Raw genomic sequence first — 14,657 nt, forward strand, 5'->3', positions numbered from 1 at the left:
AATTGAGATATAAAAATCTGTTGGCAGCCCAAGGACCAGACACCCTCAATATAGACCACTGCATCTGAATCTCACCTGGAGTAGCATGCGAGGCCTGTCACAAGGTCATAGCCTCTCCGGATGTCATCGAACTTTCTCCCCCTCTTTCTCTTCCTGCAGAAGGATTATTCAGAGGGTTACAGGTTGCAGGGACTATTAAGAAATACATTCACTAAAATATAACCACCTCAGTCCTCTGTGTCCTTTTCTTTTTATCACTCCTACGTGAATGACATTTACACAGATTTAAGGTTCATATCCAATGCAAGTAAAACAAGATGCCAGAGTCTGAGAAACAAATATTTTCTTGTATAGAAGCTCACCACTATATAAACAGCCGCAGCCTCGTTGAGCAGCGAATTACATTTTGCGCGCTTAAAGGTGTAAGGAGGTGTGCCCATCTTACACGGACTTTCCCACACGTCAGAAGAGCGACTTCAAATACTTTTAGCTAGAGGACTACGCCAATGTCTAGGAGTTCCACGAGCGACTTCTAGCTGTCTTGTAATAGCTGAGGCTCGCCAATCACCATTTCCAGTTATGAGAACTACAGAAACATGTCGACATTATTTCCGTCTTCAAACACAGCATAAAAGCCACCCATTGGCTCTAGACATAATGAAACGAAATAGAACTTATGTTCATAAAGAAGTTCGAGAAAATCTTCATATATATTGCCAAGAAATGAATTTTGGAACTGAGACGTCGAATATACTCCATGGCTGCTTACACTTCCAGAAATCGAATTGTCAGTAGACGGGATAATCAGAAAAAGAGACATGTTCATTCAAGCTGCTCAACTAGCAATTCACCAGATAAATATGCGGTATTCAGGATATAGACACGTCTATACAGATGGCGCCAGTACAGCAACTTCTTCAACTTCAGCATTCATTATACCGCGCTTCAACAAACAAGAATCATTTAAGTCATCTCGTACGACTTCGTCCACAATAGCTGAACTATTCGCAATCCTATGTGCGATAAAATTTATATTGTCAGTAAGAGATGCACAAAAATGCGTAATTTTCAGCGATTCACAGGCGGCTCTAACATCACTCTGCAGCACAAAAGGAAAAACAATCAGTGATAGTATAATATACGAAACACTTAAAGACCTCACAAAAGCAAGCCAAGCGAACCATGAAATAGCATTCCAGGGGATACCAGGGCATTGTAACATTCCTGGCAACACAGCAGCCGATAAAGCAACACGACACGCACACCTCAAAAATGATGTGGTTCAGCTCTTAATATCAAAGAATGAATTAGGCTGCATTATAAGGACATCTTTCCCAATGTGTAGAAATACGTGGTTTGACCAGAATTCTAGGAGCTCGGATTTGTATTATGTTGATCCGTTTATTGAATTCAAATTCTCATTGTCATTAGACAAACATATGAAAACCCTTATTCATCGATTGAGGCTAGGCACTGCCTACACCAAACATTTCTTACACAGAATTGGCCGTGTGGAAACCCCCGAACGTGATTGTGGATTTGTAGACGAAGATATGCATCACTTCCTTCTAGATTGCCCACATGCATCACGACACACCAAGGCGCCGATTTAAATCAACCCTAATTACATTAGACCGCATACCTTTCAATCTAAAGAAAATTTTGGGTCCTTGACCAACAACGTCTTTGCAGAAGAGCGCTTTAAAAGCACTAAAGACTTCTCTCGAAGACAGCGGCATTGCTGGCCGTTATTAGCGCTTTTATTGTTCCTTTCATTTCAATGCCGCCATACATATGTATGTGTTTGTGGATTATGTTATGTTGACTGTTCTGATGTGACTATACGTGATAATGCATTTTCACGAGGAATGTACCACCCGCTGACTAGAAACTGCAATATTAGGCGACATTATCATTTGTATTTTTGAGACTTTTTTCTACAGAACTGCGGAGACATTTAACTTGTATATTGTATGTACCATGTGTTTCTTACGTTGTAGTGCTACTGTGAAAATGTTGCGTGACAAGTTCTGGTTCTTGTGTGAAAACGTTATTTCATACGGAATCTTGAATCTTGCATGTTGTAAGATAGAACCATTCAAGAGCTATGGAGTATCCGGCGCCTTAAATTGTGCGTCAACATCTCCTTACATCATATCAATAAAAAAAAAGGTGTGCGTCAACACAGACCGGAGGTAAAGGCAATATCATAACCAAGAGTTACAGCACCACTGCAACGAGTTAAACAACCAATTTGCGGAAAGTGGCGAAAAGGTCACATGCCGCTGTTACCAGAGGTGAGTCAGAGAAGGTGCTGCAACTCGGACATACGTAAAAAGCCTGATCTTCTAAAAGTATCGCCAACTGCCTGCAGCGCCTCCTGGTTTGGTCCAAGTGAAAAAAATTCGAAATGCGCGCGCCCGACGCGACGCGTTGCATTATGCGGCCGTCTGTTAATCGACGTCGCATCATAGCCTTTCGCTGCTTTCCCTTTGGGTCATCAAGCAGAAAATAGCCTGGTTTTCTTCTTGCATTCCGGTCTGATCCCTCGCCGCATCGACAACGTGTTGGCCGAGCGGCCACCAACGGCACTCCGCAATGGCGCGGGGGCGGTGCAGGACACGGGTGAATCAAGTGAAATCTATGCGGGCGCTCCGTTTGAGAACGGCGTACGATGCGCGCCAGGCGCGCGTCGTCTGCTCGCTGCTCTTGGACCGAACCAGGAGACGCGCTGAAGTTATCGTCCAATCGCATAGCACGGCGGCGACATCAAAGCCTTTCGCTACTTTTAGCCGATCCAAGGGCTGTAGACATACGTATAGTATAAACATACTAAGTCATGGCCCTTAATTCATTTCCATATAAACGATCGAGGTAAGCACCGATATTGCGGAAGCATGGGCCCCGTGTTAAAATCAGATACGAGGAAGTTAATATGCAAAATGTAGTCATGATGAGGCTGGGACAAAGGTGGTTTATCTGTCTAGGCGTGACGGAAATGTTGGTCACGCAAATATCTCTTTAGGTCAAGTGATACCACTCTGATACAAAAGGCTATCTATCTATCTATCTATCTATCTATCTATCTATCTATCTATCTATCTATCTATCTATCTATCTATCTATCTATCTATCTATCTATCTATCTATCTATCTATCTATCTATCTATCTATCTATCTCGCATTATGCGGCCGCTGCACGCTGCACGAGGTCGCCGGCTCGATTTCCTGCTGATGAGACCACATTAGAATAGGGACGGAAAGCAGAAACGCTCTTGTACTCAGAATTTTGTGCGCCTCATGGCGTTTATACAAGTCACTGCAGAAACACGCTGCTGTCGTCGGCACGCACTATATGGACTATATGGGACTCCTTCAGAAATACTCTTTTAAAGGGAATGATGTTAGCGAATTAATTATCGCGTTGTAGGCACATTCCATAGTCACGAATGGCAACGAGCGTTATCAGGCGCATATTATCAAAAAGGGACGAACACCGTAAAAGATTTTTCATTTCTATATACTCGTCTGAGCAGCAAGAAGGAGTATACAAAACAAAATTTTGAGCGCGGCTCTATAAGTGTTTTCATGTCGCGATATATTGGCCGGCGAGGATAATCTGTCTCGCGCGTCACGTTGCGAACAAAGCGAAGTGTGGCGCGACTGCCTCGCTAATATGGAGATCGCGAGAGGCAGCGCGTGGGTGGCGATTCACAGCAGCCGCCGCAGACCAGACAAATCTCCCAGACGACGCGCGCTACTCTGGAGTCATCTCGTAGCCATCGTCGCCGCACTACGCTTTTCGTCTCACGCTTTCGCCATACCTTCCTCCTCACATCTTTCATCCCCCACTGCGCTTTGCGTTCGCTCTTTGATCCTTCGCTGTGCTCGCCGCAGGAACGGACGCAGCCCCAACCAGACGTACGCGCTGGAACGCGGCGGCACACGTCGCACCGCGTCTGAGCGCGTACGGCGTCAGGCGCGGAGGGTGCATCGCATGTCGACGCGCGGCGGCGTGGAGACCTTGCACCGGTGGGTTTTCTGCGCCCGCGCCGGAAGCCGCCGCTCGCGTCACCCACCCGTCGCGCCTCACGTGATCACGGCACGCTAACGTGACTTCCGGAACGATCCTTCGCGCGGCGTGCAGCCAAGCCTGGGCAAGCTGCGTGCGTTGTAATCGGAGTTCCACGCGGGTTTTGGTATTTTATGATGGCAGCCGCTGAAGTCTTCAGCCGTAACGGGTGCATTAATGAAATGTTCATCGCCGAAGTTCGGGACATGACCCGGCGTGCAGCACGCGTGAGGTACAGAGCACGCGAGTGATGCTATGCCGACGCTTCTGCAAGTTCCACTGGGTTCGCAATACTGGTTATTAAGTCGCAGTTGAGCTGACTGAACCACTGGGAGTCCTGCAACATCGATCCTTCTTTAATATACAGACACAAATTTTAAGTTAAAGCTTATTGTGTTTTAGTGCCATCTTTAACACATTGCTTAACGCGACCATTAAGCGAAGGGCTGGCTGCCTTGAAACGTATCCACCCTTCGCCGCCGCGACGAAACGCGCGGCAACACGTGCATCGTGTGGGTGCGCGCCCTCTTCCTACGCCGGGCGCGTCGCGACGTCGAGTGAGCGCAGCGCGTGCGGACGCGTCCCAACACGTACGTCTGGTTAGGGCTTTAAGCCCCAACCAGATGTACGCGCTGGTACGCGGCCGCGCGCGCCGCACCGCGTCTGAGCGCGTACTGTGTCAGGCGTGTAGGCTGCATCGCATGTCGACGCGCGGCGGCGTGGAGACCTTGCACTGCTAAAGGCTCAACCAGACGTACGCGTTCCAATGCGCCCGCACGCGCCGCACCACGCCTGGGCGCGTACGGCGTCAGGCGCGGAGGCTGTTTCGCGTGTAGGCGCGTGGCGGCGTGGAGACCTACAACCGCTAGGTTTTTCGCGCCCGCGCCGGAAGCTGCCGCTCGCGTCAGTAGCATGACGCACCTCACATGACCACGGCAAGCCAACGTCACTTCCGGAACGACTCTTCGCGCGACGTTCAGGCAAGCCAGGGTAGGGTGGCTAGAATGGGAGGTGTCAGCTTCGGCTGGGCTGCGCCGCGTATGGCGGTGCGGCATTTTGTCATGACAGAGACAGGTGGCGCGCTCGTCGTCTCCGAGATGCCTAGCGTGATGTGTTTGAGCAATCTCTCCGGCTCCACGCGCGCGTCGTGAAGTTTGTGGTGAAGTTAGCTTCGCCTTCCCCGCTTTTATTGTGCTTTCTTGCAATATGTAACACACATGCTTAACATGGTCGTTAAGCGAAGGCTAGACTGCCTTGAACATGGCAAGCTAGCAACACTGCGCCGCCGCCGCGAGACGCGCGGCTACGCGCGGCAACTCGTGCATCGTTTGGGTGCGCGCCCTCTTCCTCCGTCGGGCGCGACGCGACGTCGAGTCAGTGCGGCGTGTGCGGACGCATTGGAACGCGTACGTCTGGTTGAGCCTTAAGATTTTTGCGCCCGCGCCGGAAACTGCCGCTCGCGTCACCCACCAGACACACCTCACGTGACCACGGCGAACTAACGTGACTTCCGGAACGATTCTTCGCGCAGTGTGCAGTCAAGCCCGGGCAAGCTGCGTGCGTTGTGATCGGAGTGCCGCGCGGGTTTTGGTATTTTATTATGGCAGCCGCTGAAGTCTTCAGCCGTAACGGGTGCATACAGACCACGCGAGTGATGCTATGCCGACGCTTCTGCAGGTTTCACCGGGTTCGCAATACTGGGTACTAAGTCGCAGTTGAGCTGACTGAACCACTAGGAGTCCTGCAATCCCTATTGCAAAACCCAGTATCCAGTACCCAGTGTCCAGTGCAGCGCCGGATTATGGACCCAGTGCCACGCGCTGGATGCTGGGCAGGCGTGGCGTACTGGGAGGCGCTGGCTAGTGGTGCGAAGAATAGCTCTAACGCGTTAAATACGCGGTGCCTGAACACTGTATATATGTTTTTGAATACAGACAGCAACAGAGAGCGTTTTAGTGCAATAAAAAAACAGAAAAAAACGTAAATAAAAATGCTCTGCACAGGAATCGAACATCGGACCTAGAGATCTCAAGCCCGGTACTTTTGCCATTACGCCACGCCAACAGATAAAGCAGAACAATTTGACATCTCAAGATCGAGAAGCAGCTTTAGTTTCGCAGAGAGATACGTCTCGCACAGACATGGTAAATGCGCTTTCGCCCAGCAAATAAAACTTCCGTCTGTACCACACATAAAAATTTGCTGTCCGTATTCGGTAGCGTGCTCGGAAGTGCCACAACATTGATTTTTCGTTTGCGATTGGTATTTTAACTTCGAAAAAAGTACTAAAATGAACCAGCGACCTGGGACGCTGTATGGGCTGTTACTGCCGATTTCGATAACCGTTTCTTGTTCTTCCCGCGAGGGATATGCAACGTTTCCTTAGTTCTGTGTTGCATTTCAGTCGACACGTCTGTCTAGTCATATATCTTCGTCAGAGAAGAGCAGGCTAGTGCTGGGGGCCTTCGGCAACAGCACATATACCTGTGTTTATGACGTGTCACATTGGCGCTCATCGCTTCTTGTGCTGGCACTGTAGACATGAAAAAATGGTTTATTTAAGAACACCGACACGAAAGCTGAAATATAGAGTGACTTATCCTTGTTGGACTTCTTGATTCCTGAGCCTACACGCGCCGATCGCGTGCAGACGGGCTCGGCGGATACGCTAGACTTAAGCTTCGGTGGGGACTGATCTCAGCGCGGGTAGCTAGCGAAAGCTAAAATGTGTGTATTTGAGCCTCAGAACTTTTTGTCGCGCGGCGACGAAACGTGCGGCAACGCGCGGCAACTCGTGCATCGTTTGGGTACGCGCCCCCTTCCTCCGCCGGGCGCGTCGCGACATCGATTGAGCACGGCGCGTGCGGACGCGTACAGCCCCAACCAGACATACGCGTTGGAACGGGTCCGCACGCGCCGCGCTCACTTGACGTCGCGTCGCGCCCGGCGGAAGAGGGTACGCGCCCAAACGATGCAGGAGTTGCCGCGCGTTCGTCGCTGCGCGTTTCACCGCGGCGATTCAAGGCAGCCCAGCCTACGCTTAACGGTCACATTAAGCAATGTGCTATAAGTTTTGACTTAAAATTTGTTTTATATTTTAAAAATGATATTGCAGGACTCCTAGTAGCTGAGCCAGCTCAACTGTCAGTATTGTGAACTCGGTGAAACCTGCAGCAGCGTCGGCATAGCATCACTCGCGTGCTCTGTATGCACCCGTTACGGCTGAAGACTTCAGCGGCTGCCATCATAAAAATACCAAAACCCGCGTGGAACTCCGATTACAACGCACGCAGCTTGTCCAGGCTTGGCTGCACGCCGCGCGAAGGATCGTGCCGGGAGTCACGTTAAAAACTCAACCAGACGTACGCGTTCCAATGCGTCCGCACACGCCGCGCTGACTCGACGTCGCGTCGCGCCCGACGGAGGAAGAGGGCGCGCACCCAAACGATGCACGAGTTGCCGCGGTAGCCGCGCGTCTTGCCATGTTCTTGCCAGCTTGCCATGTTCAAGGCAGTCTAGCCTTCGCTTAACGGCCATGTTAAGCAATGTGTTACATATTGCAAGAAAACACAATAATTTTAGCTTAAAATTTGTTTTTATATTTCAGAAACATATTTTACCACTCCTTGTGGGTCATTCAGGTGAACTGCGACCTAATATGAGTATTGTGAGCCCGGCGAAACCTGCAGGAGCATCGGCATAGCATCACCAGGTACTGAAGCAGCTTTAGTCTAGCCACGGAGGAAGGAAACTAAGGAGAGGCCCTACCCCCTCCGCGCGCTAGGAGAAAAGTGTGGCGGAAATGACGTAGTATGTTCTAATTTTTTTTGATGCTTTTTTATTTTATTTTTTTGCTGTATGGCCACGCCTTTTGGGCCACAATGGCGGCGTTGTTATGGTTTTGAGCGGCGCTCACACGTGTTGCTCTGGTAGGTTTCGTAGGCTTCGGTAGGTAACGCGGGTTTGCGTTAGTCACCGTGTCTTGTTGCGCTGTGTTACCTGTACCGTGCTCTGCCGGATGTTGCGCGAGCGCGAGCGCTCCGCGCGCGATACCACGCGCAGCGCGGCGTGGTTTCGCGAAAGATGTAAACAAGAGAGGAGGGTGGCACAAAAGGCGGAGCATCGCCATGAGCAACGCCAACTTCCGGCTTCACTTTTGCTTCACAAAGAGTGACGTCAGGGCCTCTCCTTAGTTTCCTTCCTCCGTGAGTCTAGCCACCCTAGCAGCTTGCCCGGGCTATGGTGCATAGAGTTAGTATAACTCTATGCTATAGACCAGAACACGCTAGTCTCGCACCCAGACTAACCGAACGCATACTCTCGCACCCGGGTTGCCCGGTCGACAGGCGCCATTTTGTACTGGGCTGCCAAAGTGTGTTCGCCGGTGACCAGTAGACATTGCAAGCGCCAGCTCTAGGGCTCCAAAGTGCGGAAATGTGCCCGTTCACACGGATCCAAAGTAGAAGAAGTCATCTGGGCATCATTGCGTCGTGTTTGGATGCCAAAACAACCAGCGGAAAAGGAGCAGGTCGCTTAGCGCTGTTTGCGAAGAGCACAACACACGTAGGGAATCGTGCCGGTGCGGTGTTTTCAGCCTGCGCCGATTTCCATCCGCAACGAAGAATGCCAAGCTGCGCCACCGGTGGATAGCTGCAGTGAATAGGAAGAACTACCAACCCAGTGAAAATGCACGAGTGAGTATTCGATCTGTGTATATTTTGGTGCCACGTTCAACTTTGCGCCCTACGAACGTAATACATGTAACACGCAGGTTTGCTCCGAGCACTTTCTGGGCAACAAGCCTACAGAGCAGAATCACGCGCCGGTGCTTCGTTTTGGCTATAACAAAAAGGCAAGCCTTTTCGTGTTTTCATAGAGGCAGAGCTCCCGACGGTTAAGCGGAACAGTTGAGTTTGCGGTTAGCGATACTTGCAGCTGGTGCATGGAATGACCATTAAGCGTGAACGATAAGTTGTAGGCCTTGCTGGTGAGCGTTATTGCTAGTGAAAGTAAACCGAAGTCTGCTCGTCACGTAGCATGCGTCCACAAAAACGTAAACGACGACTACTCGTCGCCGAAGGTGTACTTGCAGCGCACCTACCTTTACGAGCTGGTGTTGCAGGTGTCATTCGTAACGAATTCATTTGAGCCTCCTGAGCTCTAAACTGCGTGCGGGCTGTTATGCGGGGCAAAGCGCAAAATATTTCCGTTCATATGGCGAGGAAAATAAGGTGCTTAATCATTCTTGTATTTTGTAACAAAATTTTGGTCGTTCTCACTAGTTTTTTTTTCTGTTTTCTAAGGGAGCGCCAACAATCCGATGGCCTCGCACAAGCGAAACAGGTCTGGTACCAGGTAGCTGCAGTTGGTGGGGCTAATTTCTTGGAATGCAGGTGCGGTTGTTGTCTTGTACCAAAGGGGTCCTGATGATGCAGCTTTAAGTAGGGATGGTAATTTTACGTGCCCTGTCATGGTTTGTGCAACTGTACAACACCTGCATCTGTCATGCTCGCCCTGTTATACGGGCTTTGAATGCACATGTAGTTGAACATTATAACTACTGTAGTACCTCTTTTTCCAATGAGTGCAGGTTTAGCATCATATGCTGTTTGTTCGAGTGCTGTAGGCTTTTGTCCTGAATGTTGTACTCTTAAGTGGTTGCAGGATACAATTGGCCTGGTGTATTTTCTATTTCATTTTGAGAGGACTTTATATCTTCGCAACAGTGATGGCATGGGAAAGAACTACAGCCCTTCTTACTATAACATATATTTTGTTTTCAATGGGCAGGTGGTGAAGGGCAGGCGTCTGCTAACCAGGCAGTCAAACGACCTCGCCAGTTGGTTGCCAAACGCGGCCAACCCAGTAGAGACCATGACAAACAAGACCAAACTGAAAGTGCAGATGACAGTGTTCTGCGTGCTTTAATAATATATGGCACCAACACAGTGCTGTAAATTCCTTCACAGGTTACGTGCCAAAAAGCTCACACGTGTTCTAGCATATAGCGCGCGGTTTGTACAAACGTAATAGCGTACCTACCCGATGTATTCGCTTCTGCAGTCTGCACAGCACTCAGTGTGGCCATTGCGGACTTGCATGAGGTCTTGAAGTTTGATTGAATCCAGACAGCGAAAATTACAGGTTAGAAAAAACGCGAAACACGCCTTCCGCCCAGCTAAAAAGCCCAAGTTTCGCTTTCGCGCCGGGTCGCATCTCCCGCCGTGGCAGCCCAGGCCTGCTACTTCGCGGCGCTTGGGATAGATGGCGCGACCGGCGCTCATCAATATGGCGGCGCCCTTTGAATTCACGGTGTTCTGGCCCGGGCTTGCCTGAACGTCGCTCGAAGAGTCGTTCCGGAAGTGGCGTTGGCTTGCCGTGGTCATGTGAGGTGCGTCATGCTACTGACGCGAGTGGCAGCTTCCGGCATGGGCGCAAAAATCCTAGCGGTTGTAGGTCTCCACGCCGCCGCGCGCCGACACGCGAAACAGCCTCCGCGCCTGACGTCGTACGCGCCCAGGCGTGGTGCGGCGCGTGCGGGCGCATTGGAACGCGTACGTCTGGTTGAGCCTTGTTCAGGCTCAACCAGTTCGATTCGCCCGCGATGACGGTGTAAACTGCACCACGCGCACCGCTTGTTCGCGCCGATAGCACGTGTGGTTTCGGCGATCTGTGCGACAAGACTCGCCGTAAACTGCAACATTTTAGCTTCATTTCTATTTTTTTTTTATTTTCTCCCTTTCAAATGTAAACACCAGAACAGAAGCGAAATTATCTCACCAGAGGGGGATCGCGCAGTGCGGCCAAACCGGATGTGCGCGCCTGTCAATAGTGATGACTGGACGGCGCACACTATACCTTCACTTATGCTTGGGCCACGCGCTCCGCTGTTCAACTTTCATTTGACGCTCATAGTACCTGCGTTCAAGGTAGCCCAGCCTTCGCTTAACGATCACGTTAAACAATGTGTTAAATATCGCAATAAAACACAATAAATTCTACCTTAAATTTTTTTTTACATTACAAAAAGATATTGCAGGACTCCTAGTGCTTTAGTCAGCGCAACTGCACCTAATACCGAGTATTGTGAACTCAGTGAAACCTGCTGCAGCGTCGGGATAGCGTCATTCGCATGCGCTGTGCCTTACGCGTGCTGCACGCTGTCAGGTCCCGAACTTCGGCGATGAACATTTCGTTAATAATGCACCCGTACGGCTCAAAACTTCAGCGGCTGCCATCATAAAATAGCAAAACCCGCGCGGAACTCCGATCACAACGCACGCAGCTTGCCCGGGCTTGTCTGCGCGCCGCGCGAAGAATCGTTCCGGAAGTCACGTTAAAGGGACCCTGAAACGCTTTTGACGATTTTCTACAAACGTACTGAGTCGTTAGAGTAGGTCCTTCTGATCATTAATTGACACATCTAAGTGCTCTGCGTAAAGCGTGTAATTTATTATAAGGTTTTAAAAATGCACATCACTGCCAATCGCAGCGCACTGCTCGGCGGAATTTTAAGCCGCCCCTACCCATATGACCGAAATCACCCATATGACGTCAGTGGGGCGAGCTATCCGATTGGCTGACCAGGGCGTGTGATCGATAATTTTTCCAACTTTATGGTAAACAAATGATCTTCGTAATAGTTGGAATGATAGTTAATTTGTTTTTATAAAAAGAAAGTAGCATAAAGAGAATGCACAAGAACAATTTTTCAGTACACTTAAGCACTTCCGGCACACAGCAAGTGTCGTCTGCTTGTGTTACAACGTACTCCATTTTGACGAGAGCTCCGCGGTCAGAGTTGGTCTCAGTCTTTTCGCGAGCACTATGATTCGACTTTGTTGCCTTGTGGACTGCAAACGTAGCGACTGGCAATATGTCAAGCTGCGACATCGTGTCCCTCTGCCAGGCAGCGTACGAGCGAACTGGCTGCTGCGCATCGGACTGCCGCTATGCGAACGGCGCCAGGATTTGCGCGTTTGTGGCCGTCACTTTACACCGGAAGATTACTAACGCAATAGCATTTCGCGAGTCCCGTATTAGGGCAAACGTAAGCGCAAGGGGACAGGGTTTGGCTGCTTGACTGTGCCGTAACGGGATGAGCCGAGATGAGCAGAAGGGCAAATGTGAATGGTCTGCACGGTGCAGCCACCTGGTGGCATAGAGCTCAACCATACACAGTAGCAGCAACGAAGCGTATTCTTCTTTGCTGCTGGTGCGTATTTTTAGCAGGAGTGTAATCATCAACACGTTGTTTTTATAAATGTTTAAAATGTTTTACACTTGGTTAGAGCAATATTAGCGCTTTGTTTGGCTGGTTAAGCGCTGCGCCAACAAGCGTCTGGACCGTGCAGACCGATCAGGCCGCTCACGTACGTCTACGCCAAAGTTCCTGCATCAGCTTCAGTTTATGCCTCCAGTCATTTGCCGAAATGACCAGCTTGCCTGTGGTTAACGGAATACCAGACACGTTCGGCGCTACGACAGAATGCTCGCAACGCACGCTGCTTCGATAGCTCTCGCTTGGGGTCGACAGCCAAGGGGCTAGCGGAGAGGTTTCGCGCGGGCGGGGGCGGGCTCCAAAACCACCGGAAGTGGACGATGTGACGTCGCATCGTGACGCAGGACCAGTGAAGGCGGAGCTTAGCCCCGCTCGCTCGGCGAACGAGTTGAGGAGGAAAAGCATGGCTGGGGAGGAGGGTAACTTCTAATCGCTTGTAGCTCCATTAATACGTAACGCTTCACTTAAATTGTGGTGCGAATGTTCTACTTAAGCTGTACCCTACGCGTCTACAAAATTTGTCCGAACCGTTTCAGGCGGGCGGGTGACGCGAGCGGCGGCTTCTGGCGCGGGCGCTAAAATCCTAGTAGTTCAAGGTATTCACGCCGCCGCGCGTCGAGATGCGACGCAGCCTCCGCGCCTGACGCCGTACGCGTTCAGACACGGTGTTGCGCGTGCGGCCGCGCATCAGCGCGTACGTCTGGTTGGGGCTTAACGCCTGTTTCCATCCATGCACTTCCGTGAAGGACGTCTTTTGTTCTTCGCTCTTGATGCCGCAGCTTTCGCCCAGTGCTAAGTGCAGCTTCCACACCCAATTGTCTCAGAAGCAGCGGAGACGAAGCTCGAGCTGCCTGCCTATATATACATACAGCCAGCGGCTGGGGGGGCTGTGTAATACTTTATGCACTCGCATTTTCCAAATAAGTGATGAAAAAAAAACCCGAAAAAGCGGAGGAAAATGAGGAAGGTGGCGGAGGGGCAGAAAGCAGGCGACGAGATCGAAACCCTTACCTCGGAAGGAGTTGTCGGGCTGTTAAAGTGGCTGTCGGCTGAATGTCAGATCCGATATCGCCGCGCCGGCTGTCGCAGCCGCGCCGCAGCCGCCAATGACGTGGCAGAAGACAAGAGGAGCCAAAGGGGGAGGAAAAAAGTAACGAGCAGCGCGGGGCCGCGATGTGTTCGCGAGGCGCCCAAGCTGCGGGATCGAGGAACCGCGGCGGCGCGTAGCGCGCTGCGGGATTCGAAGCCGGCCGGTGCAGGAAATCGTTCTTCGGCACCGCACTGACAGGCGCCCCATGCTCGACTGGCGCGGAACACGCTTGTCAAAGTTGTCACTTCCAGTCGACGACGACGACTCCGGAAGTATTCCTTGAGTAGTAAGGGGAGGGAAGCAAAGGGCGAAGGCTTCAAGAAGAGTTGCGCGGTTTCTCTTTTTTTGTTTTCTTTCTTTAGTGGCATCGCTTCTCCAATGGCAGAAACGTCACGACGGCGATCAGCGTGCTAAGCGGAATTATTTGTTTCCCCTCTAATAATATCGAATGAATACGGCTGTTGGCTATGCTTTAGCGCGCATGCCAAAATTAATTGAATTCTGGGGTTTTACGCGCCAAACCCGAGATGATTATAAGGCACGCCGTATAGTGGGAACCGAAAGAATGTTTACCACCTGTGGTACTTTAACGTGTACCCAATGCATGGTACACGGGCGTTCTTGCATTTCGCCGCCAGCCTTCACCTCAAACGCTCGTAACAGGGTTTAGCTATAGCATGCAGTAGCTGTTTTAGTGATAGCATGCTGCTGATAAAATATAGAGGTGAATACATTTTCACACGTACAAAAAATGAGCGGGGGCGAGGGGCGGTGAATACTGGGGTTTTACGATCCGAATACACAAACTGGCTATGGGAGACGCCGCGTAGTCTCTTGGGGCTTCGAATTAACTTTTACTGTCTGGCGTAGGGTGACCACCCGTCCCGCGAATCGCGCTACAGTCCCGCATTGAGAGCTGTTGTCTCGCGTCCTACGAGAGACACGAAAATCTTCAAAAATCTCCCCCATTTAACAACTTTACTATTATTGTCCGGCAGCGCCTTGAGTTCAGCTGCATCTGCCCACCCTGTTTGAGGATGTGTTAGCTGCAAGCACTCCAAGATTCCGAAAAAGAAAGCCAGCCGGGCGTTTACGGCGGCGACGAATGCTTCTGGCGCCAGCTGTACTCGCGCCGTCCAGCCGTTCCCCGCGATGTGGGCCCCCGGTTGAACACGAGCGCTGCCGTCGTGTCTTTAACGAAGCAACTTCAGTGC

At 50.8% G+C, this 14,657-nt stretch overlaps 1 protein-coding gene across 1 annotated transcript in view; it reads right to left on the reverse strand.

The window, feature by feature from the left end:
- LOC135917540 (uncharacterized) overlaps window positions 1-14,412 on the reverse strand; it is a 680,547-nt gene extending 666,135 nt beyond the window's left edge. The window contains exons 1-3 of the mRNA XM_070535420.1: window positions 14,379-14,412; window positions 13,365-13,656; window positions 76-153 (exon numbers count right to left, since the gene is read on the reverse strand). Of these exons, the coding sequence (XP_070391521.1) occupies window positions 76-153; window positions 13,365-13,656; window positions 14,379-14,412 (404 nt within the window). The remainder of the gene's footprint in view (window positions 1-75; window positions 154-13,364; window positions 13,657-14,378) is intronic.
- Between the last annotated feature and the right edge of the window lie 245 nt (window positions 14,413-14,657).

The sequence above is a fragment of the Dermacentor albipictus genome, chromosome 1, assembly GCF_038994185.2.
Source record: "Dermacentor albipictus isolate Rhodes 1998 colony chromosome 1, USDA_Dalb.pri_finalv2, whole genome shotgun sequence".
In the NCBI taxonomy this organism is placed as follows: domain Eukaryota; kingdom Metazoa; phylum Arthropoda; class Arachnida; order Ixodida; family Ixodidae; genus Dermacentor; species Dermacentor albipictus.